This window comes from Sorghum bicolor, chromosome 7, assembly GCF_000003195.3.
Source record: "Sorghum bicolor cultivar BTx623 chromosome 7, Sorghum_bicolor_NCBIv3, whole genome shotgun sequence".
NCBI lineage: Eukaryota > Viridiplantae > Streptophyta > Magnoliopsida > Poales > Poaceae > Sorghum > Sorghum bicolor.
This window is the reverse complement of record NC_012876.2, coordinates 15,527,784-15,555,271: the sequence shown is the minus strand read 5'-3', so window position 1 is coordinate 15,555,271 and position 27,488 is coordinate 15,527,784. Positions and strand designations below refer to the sequence as shown.

General features: G+C 42.0%; 2 protein-coding genes across 3 annotated transcripts; one reads left to right on the top strand and one right to left on the bottom strand.

The window, feature by feature from the left end:
• Window positions 428-1,862, top strand: LOC8073262 (zinc finger protein CONSTANS-LIKE 3). Its single transcript, XM_002445258.2, has one exon. It carries the CDS (start codon window positions 591-593, stop codon window positions 1,467-1,469), a length of 879 nt encoding a protein of 292 aa, XP_002445303.1. The 5' UTR covers window positions 428-590; the 3' UTR covers window positions 1,470-1,862.
• Window positions 6,202-10,053, bottom strand: LOC8067936 (probable receptor-like serine/threonine-protein kinase At5g57670). 2 transcript variants are annotated; one of them, XM_021464430.1, is made up of 11 exons: window positions 9,511-10,053; window positions 9,326-9,417; window positions 8,681-8,799; window positions 8,366-8,487; window positions 7,868-8,278; window positions 7,447-7,701; window positions 7,183-7,340; window positions 7,020-7,099; window positions 6,799-6,934; window positions 6,567-6,716; window positions 6,202-6,472 (listed from the first exon to the last, which is right to left on the bottom strand). In XM_021464430.1, exons 1-11 carry the CDS (start codon window positions 9,680-9,682, stop codon window positions 6,350-6,352), a joined length of 1,818 nt encoding a protein of 605 aa, XP_021320105.1. In that variant the 5' UTR covers window positions 9,683-10,053; the 3' UTR covers window positions 6,202-6,349. The 2 variants fall into 2 exon arrangements, with proteins under 2 accessions (XP_021320105.1, XP_021320106.1); XM_021464431.1 differs by having other exon boundaries at window positions 7,868-8,275; window positions 9,511-10,049.

The window sequence follows — 27,488 nt, the reverse complement described above, 5'->3', positions numbered from 1 at the left end:
AAATGAACTTTTTTAAAAACATAATCCATGGAGAAAGTTAATGAAACAAAATTTGAGATTATAAATGTTGATGCATATTTATTTAATCTTTAAACTTAGTAGTATAACTTAGGACAAAGACAAAATAAACTACAATTACTGTAGAAGGGAAGGAGTATGTCATGTCAGGAAATTAATAATGTCAAAAGTTACACTGTAACAAGTGCAGACCCTGTATGGTAGTATGGTTGGTTTGGCAAGGGAACAAGGGTACCTACCATAGTACACCTACCAATTCCACCCCCTAAATTACACGATCTTGTGCCTCAGCCAAAGTTTTCGCGGCCATTAGAGCTCCACGTGTCCACTTAAGCCATTCACCAACTCCACCTTCCCTAAGCTCCCGCCTTCTCCTCGTCCTCAGTGGCTTCATCCCTTCCATCTCCCTCCCCCTATTAATACAGCTCAGCAGCTCACTGCCATTTCCCATTCCCACTCAGAAACACAAGCTCAAGCACAAGAAGCACAATCGCAAGAAGCTCAAGAAGCTGAGGCAAGCAGCGAGCCCAAGAAGAAGAAGAAGAAGAAAGCCAAGAAGGAGAGAGAGAGAGATGGGAAGCGAAGGCAGCACAAGCCCAGGGGGAGGAGGAGGCGCCGCCTGCGCGGTGTGCGGCGGCGCCGCGGCGGTGTACTGCGCGGCGGACGCTGCGGCGCTCTGCGGCCCCTGCGACGCCGCAGTGCACGCTGCGAACCTTCTGGCGTCGCGCCATGAGCGCGTGCCCCTTTCCATGGCCGCCGTGGCGGCTGCGTCCGGCGTGTACGACGACCTCTTCGCGCCCGACGACATCGACGCAGCGTCGTCGTGGGCGGCCGCGGCGCACGCGAGCCCCCAGAACGGCAGCTCGTCGACAAGCTTCACCACAAGCGACGGCGGCGCCGAGGGCAGGATGAGCCTGTTCGACCTGCTGTCCGACGTCGACCTCGCGGCGGCCTGTGTCACGGGTGGTGGTGTTGGCGGTTACCTGCCGGACGGCGTGGCGCCCGTCCACCACCACGGCGCTGCACCGCTGTGGGCGCAGCCCGGCCTGCAGGCCGCCGCATGGACGGCCACGTGGTCTCCGGCCGATGCCGCGGCCGCGGCCGCTGTCGTCGGCGTCCCGGGCGCCGCTGCCGTGGTCGCCGCGGCGGCGGAGCGGGAGGCGAGGGTGCAGAGGTACCGCGAGAAGCGCAAGAACCGCAAGTTCCAGAAGACCATCCGCTACGCGTCCCGCAAGGCGTACGCCGAGGCGCGGCCCAGGATCAAGGGCCGCTTCGTCAAGCGCGCCGGCACCTCCTCCTCCTCCTCCTCGGGCGCCGGCGGCACATCCGACACCAACGACGCCACGGACGCCGCCTCCAAGTTCTGGCTCTCCTTCTCCGACGACGGCAGGGACGACGGGGTCGGCTTCTACGTGGACGCCGGGGCCTACGGGGTCGTGCCAAGCTTCTAGAACGTTCTTTCCTCCAGACAAACTCACAAGTTGAAGAAAGCCTTGAAGATTAGGTCGTGTGCCAAGCTTCTGGCAATGGCGTTCGCCCAGCTTGAAACAAGCTAAGAAATGGGCGCGCGGCAATGTCGCCATCGTTCTTGTTTGTGTCGTGTGTCATCGTCATTCATGTGGGCAGCATTCGTGGTGAAATTCCGCCATCGCTATTTTTAAATGATGGCGCGGAATTTCCATGGGACATCATCAATTTGGTGAAGGAACAACTAGGGGAATTTATTGTGTGTTGTAAGATAGCTTATGTAGACGACGTTCACTGTTAGTTTTTCTTCATGAATGCATTTTCCTATATATATATAAGCTAAGATTATTAATTATATGAGAATTTCATGGATCCATTTTCTACGCTAATTAAGGTCCTGTTTACTGAGGTTTACAGTATACTTGTGGTGGAAATCTGCCATCCATAGCAAGCTTTTAGATAGATGATCGTCAAGCGGATTTTGAATGGGTCAATCAGGAAATAGATTTGGTTAATCTATGGAGAATAGCTTACTGTATGTAGGATGTAGCTGTGTTCATCCATGGTTTTAGTGTTTTGACTTTCTATTCCAAGATGATTAATTCCATGCATGGTGATCCCAATCTTATGCCAATGCCACCATTGTGTGTCAAACAATTGTTTGATGAAAAGTCATGATGAAAATACTGTTTGGTGATTTGTTGTGATAGAAAATACCGTTGAGAAGTACGAATTATAAGACAAGCGAACGAGCTCAGTAGAAGTCGGCATCACTGTTTTATTTCATGATGACGATGCTTTTGAAGGGTCCATCGGCTAACTACAATTTTCTTATGTCATCATTACAACAAACAATTCTGGATCTTCCATCACCACTTTTGAAGTGATGATGCAGGGTTTTATACTGGCCAATCATATCGGTTAGTACTAGCAGTTACTAAGGCCATCCTCAATGGGAGTTTCATTTCACAGTTTCCAACACATCAATATTTTGGAAACAGTGCATATGAGTTTCATGGGGATGAAACTCTCTCTACTCCCATGAAACTCTTATCATCTCTCTCTTCATTAATATAGCGCCACATCAGCATATTTAATGTGCATGAAACTCTAATGAAACCCATTGAGACTGGCCTAATGACATCTCTAAAACAGCTAGCTTGCATTGTGTGTAGCTGTTTATTATTGGTATTTTCGTGGTAAGATTTCCTATATATCCTGTGAGTCTAGGACAGATATTGTTCCATGTGAATTCAGAATTGTGGTAGTGGAAAGCGCATAGAATCGCTATTTTTCGGCTGATAACGTGGGTTTGCTGTGGTAAAACCCACGCTTTCCAGTTTCCACTACTGAACCGTATAGGCGATTAATGCAATTTTTAAGATAGCACCTGTAGCTGTCTAAATAAGGTTGTGTAGTTGTTCACATGTAGTTTTCGCAGTTCTGTCATCTGTGCTAAGATAATAAATCCTATGTGATTTGTTATTGAAGATATAGTCGCTTGCATGATTCATGGCTCCAGTTTTTCTACTTGGTTTTGAAGTGTGACATGATCACTAGTCCATTGTTTAGTTGTTTTTAGATGAGGATGTCCGTCATGGTGAAAGGATGTCTGTTTTGGGTTTCTGTGGGATGTTTTCCATATCAGGAACCAGTATTAGGAATATTCTCCCTCCATCTTTATTCTAGCAAATTATTATTGTTGTCACGATCTTTGGATGGCGATGCGCATATTGTCTTTTTTCACTTTTACTGTCTTATTAGGTTCATCTATCAACGTGTTTATACCCGCAAGGCTGCACTTTTATCTCCTTTTTTTTGGTTGAAGAGCAAAGCTGCAAATGAACTAGGGATGAAAACGATACAAAATGCCCAAATGGTCTATTTTTTTGGTCAGTTTCCTACTTTTTGTTTCCTCAAAAACGATTTCAAGCATTGTCGAAAACGAATAGGGGCCAATATTATGTAACTTTGGAAACAAAACTACCGAATTTGAAATACATCGATATCGTTATGAAATTGATAATTGATAGCAAAAAATGAGCCGTACCATAACTAATGCATATAATGAGTGACTGATTGAGTGATTGACATTTCATAAGAGATTGAGACAAACAAAATCGAATGATAATCATAGAAAACTGGACTTGCACTACTTACACAAAATCTTTTGCAAGGCATTCCGTTTTGGGTCTCTGAGGCAGTTGGACCGGCTGCCCGCCTTGTTTATTCGTGGCAAGGCAGCCAACCCAGCAACCACCTCAGTTAATGCCTACTAATAGAGACGGGTATTATAATGCAATCACCTAGCAGACATTATAACACAACCGTCGCAGTTAATAGATATAACCAAGGCGAGCGCTTCAGGCAACCGCCTCTGTAAATCGATGTACGAAGGTGGGGTTCTTAAAGATGTCCGTCTCGGTTAATGATTGCAACAAAAAATAATTCATAAGTTTTTATATGAATTAGAATGAGGACAAATTTTATATGAAAATTGTAGCCCTCAACTAAATCTACAATTTAGTTCAAAAGTTTTTGAATTAGAACTGTTTAGGATCCCAAAATATTGTTGTAAGTGCACAAATTTGAAATTTAAAATAATCAAACAATCTCGAATATTCACATGGTCTATACAAAAGTTTTAGTTCTCAATAGAATCTATAACTTTGTAGTTGATTTTTTTTAATTTGAAGATATTCAGAGTCCCAAATATATGTTCGAAGGTTATAGATATTGAAATTTAAAATTTTGAATTCCTAAACTTTTTTTTAAATGTTCCATAGTTAATACCAAATTCTAGTGGCCGACCTGATCTACATGTTGATATTGACAAGTTTTTGATTTAAAGTCACCTAGAGCCTCAAATATGTGTTTGAAATTTAATGTTTTGAGACTCATTTTTTTTGAAATTTTCAAACCGTCTGTGATGGAGATACATCCTATACGAAAGTTGTAGTACTTCACAAGATTTAAAACATTAGTAGTTAAAAGTTTTTTTTATTTGAGTTCATTTTGCAGCTAAAATATAGAAAACAAGATTACAAAATATTAATATAAAAAATAACATATTATACATAGGCATGAATGATTGTGTTGTGCAGTCATAGAGATGTGGTAGTGTTAAGCGCCAGGTATGAGTTTGACTCTCCAAAGTTGTAGGTTTTTTTTTGGTTTTTTGAGTTTTCTGGAGAACATCAAAGTAACACCTTCGTTAATCCACGATTAACTGTGACCTTTCGGCATCAGTTAATAAAAAATACCCACCTCAGAAAAGATTTGTGTAGTAGCATTGGGGGACATGATTAACCGCTAGATTTGTCGATTAGGCTTCAAATAATTTTGGTTTCTTTAACCATTATACCATTGTTGTCTTTGCGGAGGAAAAAGTCCACTCTAACTTATCTTCTTAAACTATCATCATAGTACAAATTTTCTCCTCAAACTTTAAAGTTAGACATCACACTCTCTAAACTTTTAAAATCGTTCAAATTACCTTCCTGCCATAGTTTGAGGTGGCTGTCTTATTTAGCTAAAAAAATCTGGTAATATTGAATAAGTTTTTTGAAGCACATAAAATGTCTTTAAGTTTCTAAAAAATTTGAGAAAACTTCTAGGGATAGTTTGAGATACAACTAATCCAAATAAGATACTTAGATCTTGTGAAAATATCTCTACAACCTTCCAAAAGTTATATTTAACTCAAGAAAAATAGAAAAAATCCAGAAAGTAGAAAATTCCAAAAAAACATTATAATTGATGTCTAAATGCATTTTTAAAACTTTTCATCATAAAATCAAGATCCAACCAGCATGAATACAATGTATTCATACTTCTGAATCTCATATTTTTGACATCGATTATACAATGTTTTGGTGGTGGTGGTTGGAGAGGGGGGGGGGGTGTTTCTAGTTTTTTCTAGATATTTTCCAATTTCCTAAGAGCTCAATCTAATTTTGGAAGGTTCTGATATATTTTCAGAAGTTTTAAACGTTTTATTTGGATTTGTTGTATCCCAATCTACCTCTATGATTTTTCTTGGAATTTCTAGAAGCTTAGAAGCATTTAAACCCTTATTAAGTATTTGTCAGTTTTTTAAAAGACAAAACCATCCTTGAAACCGCTTCAACACTTCAAACAATGGCAGAGAGGTAATTCGAACGGTTTTAAGAGTTAAAGCGGTGCAGTGTCTGATTTTGATATTTAATAAGGAGGAAATTCAGATTAGGACAATAACAATTTAGGTCCTCTAAAAAAAAACAATTTAGGAAGATTGAGTTTTTCCTTTCGCGGGTACCATATGTTGGTACTGGGCTGGGCAGGCTTAGGCCCAGTCATATGAAATCCAGGGCATAAAAAGATAAATTGGCCATGCCCATTGGGTCCATGAAGCTAAATAAATACCCCTTTGTGTAATCTTATTAGTTTTCTCTGTTTGCTGATCGGCTGGATCGTTTTTGTGTTTCAATAAAATCCCAGTAGGAGGCAACCCCTACTGTTTTCCTAAAAAAAACTCCCGATGTATTTTTGTAGGAGGGATGCAAATATATTTTTTCTGCTGAAGGGCTTGGTCACATATTTCCATCCAGTGTCTTAAATTCGTGTTTCCTACTGGAAAAGGTGTGTAAATCATAAGCCTGATAAAGCCGAACCATACTGATAAATACATGTTCGGTTGTTGCGCCCACTAGGAAATGCAATCTCTTATGCTCATCCTCATCCATACTCTCATTTAACTGATACATCCCCCAAAAATCTCTGTCATATATTACATGATTAAATACCAGTCATCTAAGTCCATCCTCACGACAAGAAAGGCATCCAACCGCACATACAGAAAGAAATGGGAAAAAAGAGGCTACAATTACAGTGAAAAGGATTCAGAAAACAATGTACAATCATCCATGTCGTCCACCTCATCCTCGGGAATGTTCCATTTCTCGGGCTCCTTGAGACACTCATCAGTAGTGGACAGGAAATGCAGAACCTGAAAAACGACATGCACAGTAAGGGACAGTGACATACGGTCATCAGCAAACATTTCACAATATGCGAATCAGATCAGCTCAGGTAGCTAGTACCTCGGCCATTGAAGGCCGCCACATCGCCGGTCGCATAATGCAGCGGGATGCGACTGCGACCATCCTATTCAGTTGATCTTTGTCATAGTCGTCCCCGAGGTTTGGGTCTGCAAGTTCAGTCACTTGCCCAGCTTCCAGCAGTGGCTTTGCCTAGACAACAAGAGTAAGTCATATGTGCGAATTGTTGCCTGGTAAACATCATGTTGGTGTCATTTCTTTCTCTTGTGCTCACCCATTGTAGAAGGCTTTGCTTGGAGCAGTCAATGGGTCTCCTTCCAGTGACAATCTCTAGCAGCAGTACGCCAAAAGCGAATATGTCGGTCTTTTCATCGACGATGCCATGCATGAAGTATTCTGGTGCCAAGTACCTGCGTTGTCGAAGTGGTTCTGAAAAATTTGAGTCTAAATGCATGGTTTCAAAATGAGCATTGAATACAATCACTATGTTTTTACCCAAATGTGCCTTCTATGGGTATGACAGAATGGTGAGTCCACTGCTTTGGGAGCCACTTTGCCAAACCAAAGTCTGAAATCTGTTACAGATACGACAATAATCTGCTGTTAGAGTATGCATCAAAGGAAGATTAACCATCTATTTGGTCAGAAAACAATTTACCTGAGGTTCAAAGTCATCACCAAGAAGTACATTGGACGCCTTGATATCGCGATGGATGATCCGATGCTTGCAGAACATATGCAGATATTGCAAGCCCCTTGCAACACCCACCGCAATCTTGTACCTCAGAGGCCATTCAAGAGTTTTCCCACTCTTCCCTGTAAAATTAAAATTTGATCTCTATTGTCACATAATTACTCAAGAATTCTCCTTATCTCTGAATAAATGATGATATATACTGTACTAGTGAATGAAAATTGGTACCATGCAGTGCCGATGCTAGGGTGCCATTTGCGCAGAACTCGAATATCAGGTACAACCCATTCTCAACGCAGCATCCAAGAAGGTAGGATGTGTTTGGATGGCATACATGCCCCTGGATTCCTAGCTCTGCCAGGAACTCTTTCTCCTTCTGCTCACTGGGCGTGCCTTTTGCTAGCCTCTTCACAGCTATATGTTGGCCATCAGACAGGGTGCCCTTGTACACTTCTGCATAGCCTCCTCTTCCAGCCATGTTATCTACAAGCAAACCACAGAAAATTAAAGATGACAATCTTGCATACTGATCTTGATGTTTTTTAGAGAAAACTCTGATCTTGATGTTTCATTTCTCATGACAGCAAATTCGGTACATTAAGAATTGCTGAACTTCTGAAAACTTAATGAACTATTTGAAAACACTCACCTGGATGGAAGTCATTAGTGGCCACTGAAATCTCCTGAAAGCTGAAACACCTCCAGGCAGGCTTGTGATCTTCAGCATAGGTGGAACCGACATCGCTGCCCCTGGCGCTATCATCACCGATGTTCCTCAGGAATGGGAGCCAAAGCTTCATGTCTGACAACCGCCTCCACAGGCCATTGTGGCCACGCCGGCCCGCCTCATGGCTAGACGTGCTGTAGCATTCTTCAGTGACTTGGTTCTCCCCTCCCTCTGGCTCTGGCCCATCCAGAACTGCTCTCGGCGAGCTCTTGTCCTCGGCGCCTTCATTAGAAGACTGAGCCAGCTTTCGTATCGAGTTTGATCTCAGTAGCTTCTGAAGGGGTGGGAATCTTCTGCTCCATGTTGAGCTTGAGGAGATGGTGCTGTCTGCTGCTTTCAGTTTCAGAAGAATTGGTTTCAGAAACCAGGTTGGCATCTGAGAAAAATGTACTCTGACCATATATATATGTGTGATCTTACCATCAAATGACCGAGGTCTCAGCCGAGTACTAGTTTGTGGTAGGCCTCCCCTTCCAACAGCAATCACCGAGCAGTTTTTTGGAGCATGCATGAAGCAGTAGTTTGCAATCTCAAAATGGCTCCTGTTATGGTAATAGGTGTAAGATCAATATTTTCTAGGCTTCTAACTGAAAATTAATAGCAGTCTCACTTATTCTTGAAAAGTGATCACTTTGCGATACACACTGGCAATTGATATTACACAAAAAATTCAGGAGCAACCGAGTTCAATATTTTATTTTGGACATTAAAGTTGGATCAGCCTGTTGAGATTACCTATGGTATCCATTTCTTGATCTCCCAACAATAAGGATGTTTCCATCAGTCAATGCAGCCTCTTGGGTGAGGGCCCTCCCAATGTTGGAGCTGCATATCACTTTAGCCTCCAAATTAATCTAAAAAGGTAACAAAGTAATAAAATAGTTACAGGTCTGTCTCAGAATCCAACTATTTAATTAACATGATTGTCACCCCTAACCACAGTACATTGTTCCCAATACTGCTACTAGACTACCAACCAGTGAGAGCAAGTAGTACTAGACGAGAGAATATGACAGCAAAAAAGGACAGACTCAGTCACTCAGAGCATGGCCCTACCATATCATGATCTAAAAGCTCTACTTCACCTAACTGGGCCAGCAGCTAAAAAGACATGACAAAACCTGACAGAAAGGAACACCAACTAGCAATTATGCAGAAACTTTGCTTCCAAGCTCCCGCTGCACTGTGTTGTGATCAGTGATCACAGATGAGGGCAAAGGGTACCACACCGGAACAAATAGAATACACTCCAAACAGAGAAAGATACTATTGTACTTTGAACTGAAGTCTGACATCACCTGAATTGAGTTCATCAAACAGACAAACACATGAACAAGAAATCGGCAAAAGCCTGATAGAAAAAAAAAAAGTCAATTTCACCTGCTTGGCCTCACAAGCTTCGACGAATTCGCCGAGCATGTAGATGACGAAGGCGTTGGCCTTCTGCAGCCTCCTCTTCCTCCCCCTCCCTCCTGCAGGACACAGCCATCCATGAACACCTGATCGATGGGCACAAGCAGAGCAGCTAGCAGAAACATGAACTGGCCGATCGATTAACTAGTTACCGAGGACGTGCACGGCGACGACGGAGTCGCTGGCCTTGGCGACGGCGCCGATCGCCCACGACAGCAGCTCCGAGCAGCCGCGGGAGTTGTCCGGCACGCCGACGAGGATCCTGTTGCCGAGGCCGCCCAGCAGGTGGCGGCCTCCATCGCCGCACTCCTCGATGGTGTCCATCTCCTAAACACCTACCCTCCCTCGCTCACAGCTCTAGCTGCCCGTGGCCGACACCCAGTTGTACACCGACACCCTTGGATAGCTGCTACGTGGGCGATGACAACGACGACGAGGCGAGCGACGGCGATGGCGAGGACAGCGACAGGGATTTGTAGGTGATGGATGGATGGAAGCTCTGCTGCATGCATGGTGATAGGTATGGCAGTGTGCCGCAGTGGCCAGTGGAGGGGAGTGCACTGAAAAGGTGGTTAGTTAGTTGGGGGCAGTGATGGCCATTCCATTAGCACGATCGCTGGCTTGGCTGGCCACTGGCCTGTGGGCGACCACCATGGGATGGGAGAGAGCTGCCCTGCCATGGCGACACTAGAAAAATGTGGGGTTGCTTAGGACAGAAGATGCGTGCAGGGTACAAAGATGGGTAGAGAGGGAGGGAGGGATCGGATCAGCAGAGCCAGCATGCACTGTGCCAACTGCCAACCTAGGACTGGACTGCTGCTCGACTCTTATTGGATCTTGCACTACGACGAGCTTCAGATGTACTCGAAGCTGCTGGTACCCGATTTGATGATCTGCCCTACAGAGTTTCAGTGACAGCTTCTCCAAACTGGTTGTGATTATGGAGAGAGAGGGTTTGTAGTGGTACTTGCTTGTGTTCATATAATTGTAAAATTTAGGAGGTGTAGTCGGTGCCTAAGTGCCTTGGTCAGAACAATTATATGAACAAGGACCATTTCGTTTGAGAAGAAAAAAAAAGGTACAAATACAAAGTAGCGTATACTCGGAGAATCAGAGTTGCTTCAATTTTCACGGGACATTTGAATATCTGGAAGTGGAATTAGAGTTAGCTGATATATAATAATTGGTTATACATAGGTCAGTATGTTAGTTAATTTAGTAGTTGAAGATGAACTTGTCCAGCGAGGGAGAGCCTTAATGGAGCCTTTGACTAGACTATTTCAATGATGTGTTATTCTACAAAAGCTTGGTAAAAAATATATGCTTGAAACGTTACATCAACAACAATAACTGATTAACTGTTACGATCAAACAACACCCAACAGCCAAGCTGAGTTAATTTACCACCTAATAAAATGTCTAAGTCTTATATGGCAACTAGCTACACTTTTTTCTTTACAACACGCTAAAGCCTTTGCCCACAATTGTACTAAAAAAGGGACAGCCGGGGGGGGGGGGGGGGTGGAAAACATTTATTTCCAATCTGGATGCCCCTTCATGCAATCTAGCCATTTAGGAATTTAGGCGGCACAAAATATATACAAATACCCCCTTTTTCGTGGAGGAGGGGTCTTTTGAAAACTGTTTGTTTGTCTGCCTAATTAAAGATCATTCCCCAAGGGGGGGGGGTATAAACTTGCATTTGGGTGTCTAGATGGATGGATGTAAAAATATGCCCCCTTCTAGTATGGGGGAAGCATTCGTCACTACAACCATTTTAAGGGGGTCTTTTTTTTTTTAAAAAAGAAAAAATTTGGCCCGTAAAACAAAGTGGGATTTTTGGGAAAAAGAACAACCCCCCGGGTTTTCCTTGAAAAAGGGAACAAACCGGGTAAAAAAAAACCCTTTCCCTGGGTTTTTTGGGGGAAAAAAGGAAGGGTTGGTTTGCTCCTCCCTCAAAATCTGGGGGAAGGAACCCCTCCCACCCGGGTGGGTCCCCCCCAAAACTGGAATTTTTTCACCCAAAACTGAAAGGAACCCCTTTGTTCCCCAATCTTTAAACCAAAAATGGAAAGGGGTGGGTTTCTCCCCCAAAATAAAAATGCGACTTAACCCTTAAAGGGGTGGGTTTTTTCCCCAAAAATAAGGTGGAATTAAACCCAGCCCACCCAAACCTTAAATAACCACACGGAGTGGTTCAGTTTCCAGTGGTGGTCTTTGGTTGGATTTCTCTGGCCCTGGCCTGCGACCCATTGTTTCGAGTGGCGTCCGAGTAGTGGTAGCAGTATTGTAGCGAAGTCTTGTTTTCTGTTCTGTTTATTCCTGTTTTTGATCTTTTGTGTTCTTTTAATCTCCTTCTAATAAATTAACTTGGCGAATCTGTTGCTGAGTTTTCGAAAGATATATATGTCTGAATTGAGCTTTTCTACTCATGCATGCAGGTATGTCGGATGCATTATATATGCTACAGGCCCACTCATCAGCGTTAGGTGTAGGATCACTACATCTATATACGCGTGCAACCAAACACCTTCAAAGATTTACTGCATGAGGCTGTATAGCTAACCAAACACTCCTATTTTCTATTTATCGCATCCACTTAGCTTTGTCTCGCTCGTCCAGGATCTACAAAGGCTACCAAACAAGTTTCTCGCCTAATGCTGTCAGCATGTGGTTGAAACACCACAGCAGTCCTTCCCGAAACTCTTGCGGATCAACTTTTGTAGTAGGCCACCACACCAACTTCAGGTTGTACATGTTAATTTGTTATTCGTGACAGATTTGATCCTAAAACCTATAAATACAGCATCAGTTCTAAATTATAAAGGCACTTTGACTTTGTAGTACATAGAATTTGGAGTTCAATTTTCCTCATCTAGAAATTGAAATCCGGAGAAATCTCGAACCCCAATAAACCCAATATTTCCAACTACTGAACGAAACTTGGATCTTGGGTGTTAGAATATGTAACATGCATGATTGTAATTGTGATCGTGTACACCAAAGATAGAAAAGGCCAGGAGATATGGTAGTTAGCTATTGTAAAGGAAAGAAATAGTTTGTTGCTATTTTATCTCCTCAATTATCTCCTGGCCGTTCATCTAGGTGTAACATCCCATATGTAAGCCACGGCTGGGGCTTTTCCAGCCATTCTGTCAATCAACACGCAACACGCCCGTCTACGGCGTTTCCACCTTCCAAGCGCCTCTGAAACTCCCACATGGTATCAGAGCCTAGGGTTCCATGGCGACGAGTTCAAGCATCTCCACCAATCCCTTCTTCGGTTTCCAAGTGACTGAGAAGTTATCCAAGACCAATCATGCGCTATGGAAAGCGCAGATCCTCGCCGCCATCCGCGGTGCTCGCTACGAGGGGCACATCAACGGCAAGACCGAGGCCCCTGATGCTGAGTTCGTCGAGAAGAAGGCGGACGGCACGACCGTCACCAATCTGAACCCTGCTTTTGAGACATGGTATGTGTTGACACTTGCTAACACCACTTGAATACTAGGTTGTCATCCCCAGCATGGCACTAGAGTGTACTATGGTATTTATACGCACACAGATAATCCCCAAGCGCACGGATACCGTTGAAGCTTTTACCCGGTTAAAGGTTTTATCGTATCCACAGGGAAACGGGAGAACCAACTACGCTCTAACTTAACCAAGATAGATAGATAAGTGTAAATAGAAAAGATGATAGAATTGAATAAGAACAATATTAAAGGTAAGATAACAGTGAGTGATAATATGAGAATAGAGAATAGAGCAATTCTAGTATATGGGCGATGGTAGCAGAATAGAGAGGATAACTATGGTTTCTCTACTTCAAAGGGGTATGTCTATGTTTGGGACGAACCACGTGATAAGAGTACACCACAAAGGATGCTTATCCTTAGGCCGATAAACCCTACCCGTCCTGCTAACGAGAGGTGGACTACAGAGGACCAGCGTAACTGTCACCTACGCGGCCTACCACACGATCCAGCTAGACAGGGGATATCCACAAGTAATCTAGGTCTAAGCACCACGCTTACACCTATACTACAACTCTAACCTATAGCGTCCTATAGAGTACTCAAAAGAGTTGTGAACCAGAACATACATAATTAGTAATTGCATAATGAATTAGAAGTAGATTACCAGAGTCATCCCATGAGCAAGCTTGATTAGAGCTTGATCATGACGAAGTACAACCGGAGGAAGAACCGACAGGCCGGCCTCTCCTCTAATCCTCCTTCGCTCTCCATCTTGCTACTATCTAGATCTACTCTAGTTTAGAGAAGAGAGGAGAGCTCTCATCTCTAAACCCTAGCTTTTGCTCTGTCTATGAATAATGAATAATGATCAAGGGGTGCCTCCTCTAGGGGCCAGGGGGTCTGGTTATATAGTCCCCTCAAGTGAACCTGGGCCGTCGGATCAAACCGACATTGATTGAACAGTTATTCTTTATCCTTTAGGTCGGTGGAAATCTCCCGAGAAACAGAGTCCTGATTGGACTCCAGAGGTGGGCGGGCGCCCAGGGGAACAGGGCGGGCGCCCTGCCTCTGGCCCCGTTTTGCCTCCGCTTCGGTCCCGTGGCTTCTGGAGTCTTCTAGATGTAAGATAATTGCGCGGCACGTTAATATCTCTATGTAATCCCGACGTGTGGGCCTTTCTTCCGTATTTCCTGATAACCCCCTGTAGAAATAGACAAACACCAAAACTCGTGGAATTCTGTCAGATAAAACCCTAAGTCTAGATGTTGATTTTATTTGGATCCTTTTCTTTGTTTATTTGATAATTAAATTTGATACTTAAGGACCGTCAACAAACTCCCCCAAGCTTACCTCTTGCTCGTCCCTGAGCAAGGATAGACTCAGCAATGGATCAGAAGTTGTTGCAATATCTTAAAAATTTGACGGTACACATGCTTTTAGTTAAGATCTCATCTCTGAGTTAGAGTAAACTATTAAGAACTAAAACTTACTTACTTTACCTTTCACCATGGGACTTGTAACCGTCACTTCTGTCTTGAGTAGTTAAAAGATAGAACAGTCTAGCCAAGTGCCATGTCTCTTATTCTTGATCAGCTATAGCTCTGGAGTTTTTTTTGCAGATTTTCAAATAAAACTCAGAGATTCCTTGTATGACTCTCTAAATCTCTCTTTTGTGGTATTTCTGGATCCTTACCAAGGCAGTGATGGTATATGCCTTCTCTCAAGATATGTGGTATTTGTGGTATAAGGCATAGTGACATTGCCTTCTCTCTCACCCTACTCTAATAAGGCTTTAATATCTGGAGCTCATAGGTGTGAGACAGCTAATACATACTTACAAGACATTTATTGCATAGTCAAACCATGGATCCAGAGAAACAAGTCAATAAGTCAAACCAAGATGTGCATGTGTGGCGAATGAATGGTGTATGGTGATGATGGTGACAACAATGGTGAAAGTCTAATTCTACTTTTGCTCTTTTGAGGGGATACATACCTTCCTTGCTTTTTGAAACTTTATGAGGAGAATGAGATGCTCTATCTTTCATTTTTTTTCTTTCCTCTCAGGTGGGTATCCTGTACCCCTAATTCTACTGTCGGATATTTGTCCATTTTTATCTCTCGTCTCACTTTTTCTTTCTTTCGAGGTTCCGGACACTTGCCCCTTTTTATTTCCTTGTTTTTTTTATTTTTTTTCTCTTTTCTCTCTTTTTTTCTTTTCAGAGCACTCATCTCATGAGATAATATAGCAAGTGGTAGTAACAAGATAACTTGAGCATTTATTTCACAAGGAAAAAATAGAAATATTTTTGGTTATTCTCTCCTGGATTAGGAGTAGAATATTTTTGGGTGGTTCTGGAGATGGAAATGAGTGGATATATGTGGATGGTACTTCCGGAGTAAAAGCAGCATGTATGAGTGAACGTGAAAGTGAATCTTGATTTAATCACATGACAAGCTCCTAAGGGTCTACACAGCTTGACCACACTCAAAGCTCATAAGCAGTAAATAATAAATGTGTGGCTCAAAGTCTAGCAAGCATGTATATATGGCTGTGGTAGGAATTTAAACTCTCATCATACAGGAACTCATCATGCAATATTTTAAAGATTTTTCAAAGATAAAATTCTCCAGAATTCTAGCATCTCTAGTAACAGTTAAACAGCAGCTCAACCTTCCCATATCATATCCGTTAACAACTTAGATTTCAGATCAAGGTTTCATCCCACAAGTTTAGATCTAGAGCAAGCTTTAAATTATAACAGTTATGTCTAAACTTGAGAGAGAACTTCAAATTTGCAAATTAGGCAGAGCAACTATTCATCATATCCATGCTAGAGTTTTATTATTAAGATTCAGATTAGCATAGCCACTTTATTTATTTATTAAACACATTAAGCAAAAGATATATATATAAGCACAAAATCTTTATTTGGTTTTTCATAGTTTATGTATTTTAATATTCTAATATAATATAAGTATAAAGATAGGTAGAAATACTTAGCGAGATAAATGAGGGTGCTCTCCCCCAAGCTAAATTTTGACGTAATTTCTCTTGATGTAGCTAGCAGGTGGCAGAGGTGTATTTGAAAGTCAGCAGTATTCTGACAGCGATTAGAATGTCCTCCGTCTGCTAGTCTTCTTGATTCTTAAATTCTGTGGAGCTCAAATAGACAACAAAGCTTGTGGAACTAATTAAGTGTTAGCATAAATATCTAGCCTTCATCACGTTGAGCTTCCTCAACAAATATTACTCCCTGTTTTTATATTTTTTTATTTTATAAAGCAAAAAAGAAATATTTATTTTATTTTTGTGCCACCACAGTGAAGGTACTTATGGGTTTTATGCCACTCGTATACTCACATGGGGCTTAGTATTTTTTAACATTTTTATTTTCTTTTCAAGATAGCATGATTAACTAATAATCTATTTAAGGAAAGTAAATAATTAAAGGGAAAAGGGAATGCAGAAAGGATAAATATGGATAACTACCGATCTTACCTTTTGGCGATGGTTCAATGTTTTTAAGTCTTCTTAACAAGACTTCTCACCGTGTTCATTCTTCAGGTGCGTCATTTGATTCAGTTGCGGACCTTGACGTCTGCACCTCTTCGTTTGCCCAGCAGTTCGAAGCGCGGCGTTGGTAGTATCCTGCTCAGTGTGTTTGTGCTCGTAGATCGAGGTCCTTCACTTGGTAGAGTCTGAGAGTTATAAAACTCCTCCATATTTTGCTCGAAGTATACCTACTCATAGAGACAAGGCAGAGATCAAGCGCATGGGTCCTGTTGGTGGAAAACACCAAAAGAACCAAAAGTGTATTTGTTCTTCTCTAACCCTAAGCATAGTGAGCAAGACAAAGTTGATGGATGAAAAGTTCATGAGTGTAGCACTTATAACATTTGTCAGATCAGATCGCCCAACCTTATGGAAAGATAATCTATCTATGTATATGTCTTTTTCTTTATATCTCTCAATGATTGAATATGTAACATTTTAGCTCATATGATTAGGAGTGTGGAATCACAAAAGTAGAAGGACTAAACATGTTGAATCGATTGGGTTGGTTAACCTAGAGCTGTAAATCATACATGTTTGTCTCTTTTATTCATATGAACACCAAAACCAAGGAGAAGCTTATAAAAGTGATAGGCAAGTACCTTAAGGTGTTACCTTACTTGAAGAGTGACGATACAGTATCACCTTGTGGAAGCTTTCCTTTCTTAGCGGTTGTGCATCGTGTTTGTGGCACCCTCCATGGATCATCTCTCTATGATGAATGAGCTATGTCCTTCTTGTGCAAATTGTTAAACTTCATGTGTCACTCTCTTCGTCTCTGATGTGAGTTTATCTCAGGACTTCCCAAATCGATATTAGAAGTTTTTCTGCAGGGGTTAGTCCGACAAAAATATACCAATGTCTACACAAGCAGTTTTTAGTTCAATAACCGAACTAGACTCCATGTCTAATCAGATTAAGGAAGGCTGTTTAACCTAAGCACCATGCTTAATTTAAAAGCCAATAGAAGTATGTGCAGTACTTCCAAACTAACACTTGCTAGTAAATAGGCAAAGGTAACATGACAACATTTATAGAGATCTACTCAAGTGGAGATGAAGTAGTGTGATTATTATTTAACAAATTGAGCATGTCTTAAAGGTAGGGACAACCAACATAGCAACATGGCAAAGGATGTTTTTATGTAAAGTACTCCCCCAAGCTTGAATTTTGCAGAATTCAAGTTTGGATGAATTTAATTCAGTGTTGCATGATGATTGGTTGGACATACCTTGTACTTGCTTGTCATTCATCCGATCTTCTTGCTCCAATCCTGGAAAGGTTAGTGACAAGAATACCCGAAGGAATGTTTTTACAATTATCCTTATATGCTCAATACACAAGGTAATGTTGCAAATAATTAAAAACTCATGTTACGATCTGATCAGTGCTTATTTTAGGACACCAAGCTTGTCCTTGGGAAACCATCAATTTATGTCAGCGAAGTGGTTTCCCTTCCAACGCTGACCTATATCAAGATCAACTCAACGAGATCTGCAATATTTATTATAGACATATGCATCGACAACCACCCTTTTAAAGTTTTTATAAATAGAAAGGAAGAGGGGGCTGGAGATCTCAAATGTGGTGATGTTGGAGAGACCAATAGATTGGGAAGATGTTGCATATGAGCATGGAGTAAACAAAGTGGCTATGAAATAAATTCCATGCTCATTAATGTTATCTTCGACTCCAATCTGAATGTTTAGAGTTTCTCTTGGATTGGTCTCACTTATGTACTCTTCTGTAGTTGGATGAATCTCATCTTCAAAGGGAGTCAAGAACTCACCATTTGAAATTGAACCAAAGTCAGAATTCATTAAGGCTTCTTCCTTATCCATCCATTCTACACATTCTAGCCATTTAGAACTTGTGATTAGGAAAGGGGAGGTGTTAGAATTTTCAATATGGCTTAGCTCTCCTTCACTTGATATGTCATCCTCGACTTCTTCATAACAGGAACCAGGACATTCTCTAAGAGAAGCATTATTGCGAGGATTTGAATAATCCCTGCTTGAAGGTCTCTTATGGAACCAGAAGTCTAAACCATCAGCATCTGAAAGATTTAAGGTCGGAATTCTTCCTCCCTTGGAGAATTTTGGGGTATTGATGGTTTAGGATCGATAGCTAAAGTTTGGAATTGAAGTGGTTGTGATCTGGCTATCGAAACTTCTTCTTCTTGTCTAGGAACTAGTTCTTTCTCTTTCTCAGGGATATAAAAGCTAGGAGACTTTCCGCTTAATAAATCAATCAAATTCCAAGCTTCACTAGCAGGTAGGTGATAGAAGGATCCTCTAGAGGCTGTATTCAAGGTTTGCTTATTTTCCCCACTAAGGCCCTCAAAAAAGTGAATTAGAAGAACTTCTTCTGGAATAGAAAGCTTTGGGCCAGTGAGAGTAAGGTTAATAAAGCGGTCCCATGATTTCCTAAGAGATTCTTCTTCCAGTTGTCTAAAAGAAATAATCTCACGCCGAAGTTCCGCCACTGTGGAGATTGGAAAATATTTAGAAAGAAAACTACTATATAACTCCTTCCAATCTCCATGAACACTCCCTATTTTGAGTTTATACCAATGTCTAGCTTTTCCTATTAAAGAGAATGGAAAAAGCTTCCATTTAAGGGTCTCATCAGACATGCCTTCTATGCGAAGGAGGTCACAGACTCGATAAAACTCTCTTAGGTGTGTGTATGGGTTTTCCTCACCTTCTCTTGAGAAAGGTTGTTTTTGAACAAATTCTATGTATTCGGGGTCTATCTCAAAACTAGATGCTATGATAGGCTTTGAAGATTTTGGTGGTTTGAGATGTGTGCCCGTAGGTCTATGAAATTCATAGATAGACATGTTTGAATTCATGATAGAAAGAATAACAGAGATGAGGCAAAGGATAAAAGGAAAAGTATATATATATATTTTTATTATTTTTTTAGAAAATGATTAAGCTAGTTCATAGTCAACTCAGCAACCGTTTCCCCAGCAACGGCGCCAAAAATGCTTGTTGACACTTGCTAACACCACTTGAATACTAGGTTGTCATCCCCAGCATGGCACTAGAGTGTACTATGGTATTTATACGCACACAGATAATCCGCAAGCGCACGGATACCGTTGAAGCTTTTACCCGGTTAAAGGTTTTATCGTATCCACAGGGAAACGGGAGAACCAACTACGCTCTAACTTAACCAAGATAGATAGATAAGTGTAAATAGGAAAGATGATAGAATTGAATAAGAACAATATTAAAGGTAAGATAATAGTGAGTGATAATATGGGAATAGAGAATAGAGCAATTCTAGTATATGGGCGATGGTAGCAGAATAGAGAGGATAACTATAGTTTCTCTACTTCAAAGGGGTATGTCTATGTCTGGGACGAACCACATGATAAGAGTACACCACAAAGGATGCTTATCCTTAGGCCGATAAACCCTACCCGTCCTGCTAACGAGAGGTGGACACAGAGGACCAGCGTAACTGTCACCTACGCGGCCTACCACACGATCGAGCTAGACAGGGGATATCCACAAGTAATCTAGGTCTAAGCACCACGCTTACACCTATACTACAACTCTAACCTATAGCGTCCTATAGATTAGAAGTACTCAAAAGCGTTGTCAACCAGAACATACATAATTAGTAATTGCATAATGAATTAGAAGTAGATTACCAGAGTCATCCCATGAGCAAGCTTGATTAGAGCTTGATCATGACGAAGTATAACCGGAGGAAGAACCGACAGGCCGGCCTCTCCTCTAATCCTCCTTCGCTCTCCATCTTGCTACTATCTAGATCTACTCTAGTTTAGAGAAGAGAGGAGAGCTCTCATCTCTAAACCCTAGCTTTTGCTCTGTCTATGAATAATGAATAATGATCAAGGGGTGCCTCCTCCAGGGGCCAGGGGGTCTCGTTATATAGTCCCCTCAAGTGAACCTGGGCCGTCGGATCAAACCGACATTGATTGAACGGTTATTCTTGATCCTTTAGGTCGGTGGAAATCTCCCGAGAAACAGAGTCCTGATTGGACTCCAGAGGTGGGCGGGCGCCCAGGGGAACTGGGCGGGCGCCCTGCCTCTGGCCCCGTTTCGCCTCCGCTTCGGTCCCGTGCCTTCTGGAGTCTTCTAGATGTAAGATAATTGCGCGGCACGTTAATATCTCTATGTAATCCCGACGTGTGGGCCTTTCTTCCGTATTTCCTGATTATCCCCTACAGAAATAGACAAACACCAAAACTCGTGGAATTCTGTCAGATAAAACCCTAAGTCTAGATGTTGATTTCATTTGGATCCTTTTCTTTGTTTATTTGATAATTAAATTTGATACTTAAGGACCGTCAACAGTATGCTCGGGGTCAACAGATCCTCGGGCTCATTCTCTCAAACGTTGGGAAGGAAGTTCAGGCGCAGATCGTCGCTGCCGAGACGGCAGCACAAGCATGGTCGGCCGTGGAGAAAATGTACTCCGCGCAGACTCGCGCCAAGACAATGAATGTGAGGCTTGCCCTCGCCACTACGAAGAAAGGTACCATGTCGATCACAGATTATGTTGCCAAGATGAATGGTTTTGCAGACGAAATGGCTGCTGTCGGCAAGGCCCTAGATGATGAAGAACTGGTGGCGCACATCTGCAATGGCCTTGATGCTGATTACAATCCAGTTGTGACCTCGGTCACAGCTAGATTGGATCCCATCTCGATCCCTGAGCTTTATTCACAATTTCTCAGTTTCGAGACCAGACTGGAGCTGCAAGATGGTGGCTCCTATGCCCACGTGGCGAACCGTGGGCGTGGCAATGGCAGCCGTGGCTCGGGCAATTCCCGTGGCCGTGGTCAGCGCGGGCGCGGCCAGGTACGTGGCTAAGGAAACGGCCCATCGAAGCAACGCAATGGAGGGCGGCCACCACGATCTGATGCAGCGAGTGGGTCTGATGACCTGTCCTGTCAGATCTGCTTCAAGACAGGCTACAGGGCGTCCAAGTGCTGGCATCGGTACGATGAAAACTATGTCCCAGAAGAGCGCCACGTCAACGCCGCCTTGAACGCCTACAATGTCGACACCAACTGGTACACCGACACGGGAGCAACAGATCATGTCACAAGTGAACTAAACAAACTGACGATGAGGGAGAAGTATCATGGGAATGATCAGATCCACACCGCCTCTGGTTCAGGTATGGAAATTAAACACGTTGGTCATATTACTGTTCCAACTCAATCCCGTAGCTTACATCTAAACAATGTCCTTCATGTTCCTAAAGCTGCTAAAAATCTAGTCTCCGTTCATCGTCTTACCAAAGATAACTCTGCATTTATTGAGTTTCATCCTGATTTTTTTCTTATCAAGGATCATGCTACGAGGAACACGATTCTTAGGGGACCACGTCGTCGTGGATTGTATCCCCTTCGTGCCGATTCTTCAGTCAAGAAGGCGAATGCTGTTGACAAACCAACCATGTCTAGATGGCACAATCACCTAGGCCATCCCTCGCTCCCTATTGTTACCAAGGTCATAGACAGTAATAATCTCTCGTGTTCCCCCGTGTCCAACAAAAAATCAGTTTGTGATGCTTGCCAGCAAGCAAAGAGTCATCAACTACCTTACAGTAGATCTATTAGCTCAACTAGTTTTCCTTTGGAACTTGTTCATTCAGATGTTTGGGGTCCTGTAGTTGAATCTGTTGGCAGAAAACGCTACTATGTTAGCTTTGTTGATGATTTCAGTCGTTTTACGTGGATTTATTTCCTTAAATATAAATCTAAAGTTTTCCAAAAGTTCCATGAATTCCAAAAAATGGTTGAGCGACAATTTGATAGAAAAATTCTTGCTATGCAAACTGATTGGGGCGGGAATATCAAAAATTAAATAGTTTCTTTTCCCAAGTCGGCATTATTCATCATGTATCATGTCCTCATGCTCATCAACAAAATGGGGTCATTGAACGTAAACATCGACACATAGTCGAGGTTGGGTTATCCCTTCTAGCTCATGCCTCAATGCCCTTGAAATTTTGGGATGACGCTTTTATGGCGGCCACGTTTCTTATAAATCGTTTGCCTAGCAAAGTCATCAATAATCAAACGCCCTTTGAGCGTTTACTCCAACAAAAACCAGACTACCTTTCTCTTCGCACCTTTGGTTGTGCATGTTGGCCCAATCTCTGACCTTACAATAGTCACAAACTTGAACTTCGATCTAAGCAGTGTGCCTTCCTTGGTTATAGCAACCTTCACAAAGGGCTATAAGTGTCTTGATATTCAATCCGGGCGAGTATATATTTCACGAGATGTCATCTTTGATGAAGAAGTTTTCCCTTTCTCTACGCTTCACCCCAATGCCGGTGCCCGTCTCCGTGCTGAAATTGCACTTCTCGCATCCGGTCTTGTGCCTTCTCTTGAGATAGAACAGTTAGATGATCACGTGTTTGATTTCACTAACCAAACTACTAACGGTGAGCATGCAGCATGTGACAACAGGGGGAGCTCCTTGTCTCCCAGCACGGAACCTGAGGAGGATCCGGCGTCCTCTCCTGCTAATACTGCAAGCGCCAGTACCATCCCTGCCGCTGTCTCGGAGACACCCCCGGTGGACGCTACGTCGCACCAACCGAGCGAGGTCATGCATCCTGCTGTGCCGGCCCCGACGCTCCACCCTGTTGCAGGCACGGGGGGCATAGAAGCTGCCACCGACAGCTCTGCTGCTGCGAATGGCACCTCTGCGCCTGCACCACGTGATGGACCTGCTGCGACTGCCACTGAGAATCCACCTGGACCACCTAGACCAAGAACACGGCTCCGTGATGGTATTCGCAAACCGAAAGTCTATACAGACGACACGGTCAGGTATGGATGTTTCATAGCATCTGATAAACCGCAGTCCTTTGATGAAGCTCTGAATAGTAGAGATTGGAAATTAGCTATGGATGCAGAATATAATGCTTTGATTGATAATAAAACTTGGCACTTAGTTCCACCAAAGAGAGGTATCAATGTCATTGACTGTAAATGGGTATATAAAGTCAAACGGAAATCTGATGGGAGTTTGGATAGATACAAAGCTAGGCTAGTAGCAAAGGGATTTAGACAACGTTATGGTATTGATTATGAGGATACTTTCAGCCCAGTTGTGAAACCAGCTACTATCAGAACTATTTTGTCTGTTGCTGTCTCTAGAGGGTGGAGCCTACGTCAATTAGATGTCCAAAATGCCTTTCTCCATGGGTATCTAGAAGAAGATGTGTATATGAAACAACCACCTGGTTATGAAGACAAGTCAAAGAGTGAGTACATCTGCAAGCTTGACAAGGCATTATATGGACTTAAACAAGCACCAAGAGCATGTCATTCATGGCTGAGTAGTAAGTTGTGTCAGTTGGGCTTTAAAGCATCAAAGGCTAATACATCTCTATTTTATTATAACAAAGGATCTGTCACTATATATGTTCTTATTTATGTTGATGACATAATTGTTGCTAGCTCCACTCAGGAAGCCACAACATGCCTGTTGCAGGATTTGAGGAAGGAATTTGCTCTCAAAGATCTAGGAGATCTACACTTCTTCCTTGGTATAGAGGTAAGGAAGATAAATAATGGCATTCTGTTGACACAAGGAAAATATGCTAGAGAACTGTTGCAGCGTGCAAACATGATGGAGTGCAAACCAGTTAGCTCACCATTGTCCACCTCGGAAAAATTGTCTGCTCATGAAGGTGATCCTCTTGGGCCCAAAGATACTACTGCATACAGGACATTGTAGGAGGTCTACAATATTTAACCTTGACTCGGCCAGATATTTCTTTTGCTGTGAATAAAGTTTGCCAATATTTGCATGCACCTACTACTATCCACTGGGCTACAGTAAAGAGAATACTGGGGTATCTCAAACACACTATGGAGACCGGACTCAAAATTTGTAAGTCACCTTCTCTTCATGTAAGTGCATTTTCAGATGCAGACTGGGCAGGAGATCAAGATGACAGGCGGTCAACTGGAGGTTTTGCTGTGTTCTTGGGATCTAATCTCATTTCTTGGAGTGCTAGGAAGCAAACTACAGTGTCAAGATCAAGCACAGAAGCTGAATACAAAGCAGTTGCTAATGCCACTGCAGAGGTAATGTGGATACAAACCTTGCTATATGAGTTGGGTATTCTGGCACCAAGAAAGGCAAAATTGTGGTGTGACAATATTGGAGCTAAGTATCTTTCAGCAAACCCCATTTTTCATGCTAGAACAAAACACATAGAGGTGGATTATCATTTTGTTCATGAACGAGTAGCAAAAAGGCTACTTGATATTGAATACATTTCTACAAGAGATCAAATTGCAGATGGCTTTACCAAGCCACTGGCTGTGCGGAACTTGGAGATGTTCAAGAACAATCTCAACTTAGGAAGTTTCAATTGAGGGGGAGTGTTAGAATATGTAACATGCATGATTGTAATTGTGATCGTGTACACCAAAGATAGAAAAGGCCAGGAGATATGGTAGTTAGCTATTCTAAAGGAAAGAAATAGTTTGTTGCTATTTTATCTCCTCAATTATCTCCTGGCCGTTCATCTAGGTGTAACATCCCATATGTAAGCCACGGCTGGGGCTTTTCCAGCCATTCTGTCAATCAACACGCCCGTCTACGGCGTTTCCACCTTCCAAGCGCCTCTGAAACTCGCACATTGGGGTCTCAACTATGTAGAACTATACCGCCAACTTAATATCAGTATTGAAAATATAGTACTCCCTTCATCCACACAAAAGAATAATAGAACTACGGGGTTTGTGCTAGTGAAACTAGTTTAGGTTTAGCCAAGTTGTAACAAATAGTATTAACATTTGTGTATTCACTAAAGTTTACTATGAAAATATATATATTCTATAACTAATCAATAGTAGTTATTTCGTATCATAAATATTAATACTTTTATATAACTTTAATCAAAGTTCACAATGTTTGATTTCTCAAAAAACGAGAAATGATTAGTTATGCTAGAATTTTATAATTCTGTGAGTAAACATGTATGCATAATATAATGCTGGTTGGCGGTAAGATAAATAGTGAGTTGGCATTATTGGGTGAGGAAGACAAGCAGTGAGTTGACACTTGGTGACGCAGCAGTAATGCTGGTTGGTACAGGGAATGAAGCTTGTTTAGTGTGGAAGCCACGGCTCACACTTTGCATCCATACAGTGGACCGGCCGGGCGAGAGGGGCTCCCATGCCCATTCGTGGTCGTCGTCTCTGCTTGGCGGCGAAGCCAGAGGCAGCATGAGTGCGGAGTGGCGCCTAGTTCGGCAGTTCAGCTAGCCTGTGAATCATGGCCAGGATCCACCACCATACCGCATGCACTGTTGTAGCAATGCGACATTTGGTTCCCACTTCCCAGGGAGGGAGTTGCGCCAAATTAATCTCTGCCATGCCGGCCGTGGAGGGTAATCATATCATGGGCGGCCGGCGATCGTGTGTAGAGCTGGTTTTCTTGGCTTGTTTCTCACTTGCACGGAGATGGGTGATCATTGCATAACCGATAACGATATATTGGGTGGGTGGGGTACTACATTTGCCACATGATAGTTTGCTTCCCTGCATCTAATAAGAGCGATTAAGGGTAGTTAGAAATGAATTTGCCGAATGTGTGTCACCCTTGGAGTATTATAATTAGTAGTAGTAGTAGTAGTACATCGTTGACAGCCATTTTAGGCTGATGACAAGGTTAGGCCAGGTTTCGAATGTCGGCTAGACCGGGTTACCCTGTTTTTCGAATGCATGGCCCAAATGTGTTGCTTCGCGTATTGTGCAGCCCTCCGGAAAAAGTCTACTTTTCCTCTCTCAATTTTGACAAATATCAGCTTTTCCTCCCTCAACTCTAAAACCAGACAAACCACCTCACTCAACTTTTCAAACCGTGCATTTTGCCTCCCTGGAGCGGTTTCAAAGGCGGTTTTGCGACAGTGACAATGTTTTTTGTTTTTTTCTTTTTTAATTATTTCGGCTGAAAATTTGAAAATTCATGGTAAACCACAGAAAATCATAAAATAGAAAATTCAATTTTGTTGGACTCCACATAAGTAGATCTACACAATGAACATATAATATAGTATGCTTTAGTACAAAGTTTTTACTATAAAGGTTTTGTCTTTTTATTTATTTATTTATTTCGGCTAAATATTTGAAAAATCAAAGTAAATAAAAAATCATAAAATATAAAATATAGTGAATATATAATATGGTATGATTTAGTTTAATTATTTTGTTGTAACTTTAGATCTATTATTTTCTCTAATTAATTAAAATAATTCATAGCTACACCTTCTATAATTATTTTGTCGGACTAAAATGTACATATATTATATGTTCATTATGTATATATATACTCATGTGGAGTCTTAGAAAATTAGATTTTCTATTTTATGATTTTTCTATGATTTAATATAATTTTTCAAAGATTCAGCCAAATAAATAAATAAAAGAAAAGGACAAAACCTTTATAGCAAAGATTTTGTACTAAAGTATACCATGTTATATATTTACTATGTATATCTACTTATGTGGAGTCCAAAAAATTAGATTTTCTATTTTATAATTTTTCTATGATTTATTACTATTTTTCAAATATTCAGTCGAAATAATTAAAAAAAGAAAAAGACAAAACCACCGTTACTCTAGCAAACCACTATTCATTGTAGCAAAACTGTCTTCAAAACCGTTCTAGGGAGGTAAAATACACGGTTTAAACTGTTAAGGAAGGTGTTTGCTTGATTTTAAAGTTGAAAGAAAAAAAATAAACTTTTAAAAAACTGAGGGAGGAAAAATAGATTTTTTCCAGCCCTCCCAAAGCAGCTACAGTAACAGTCCAGTACGCGAGTTCAGGCCCAATTGCGTCTCATAGCACATTTGGGCCACCACCGGCTGGCGGCTCCGATTCCAAGCAGCTTCGATGAGTTTTTAGGTTTTGCGGAACAGGAGCTCGCCGCGCCACTCACACACCTCGAGATGGCAAGTAACCGATCGGTTTTACCCAATAAAAACACAGCTATGAGATAGATTTTATCCATGATACTAATTGAATAAAATTCTATACCCATCGGATATGATGATTACGAGTGTAGTTGTGTA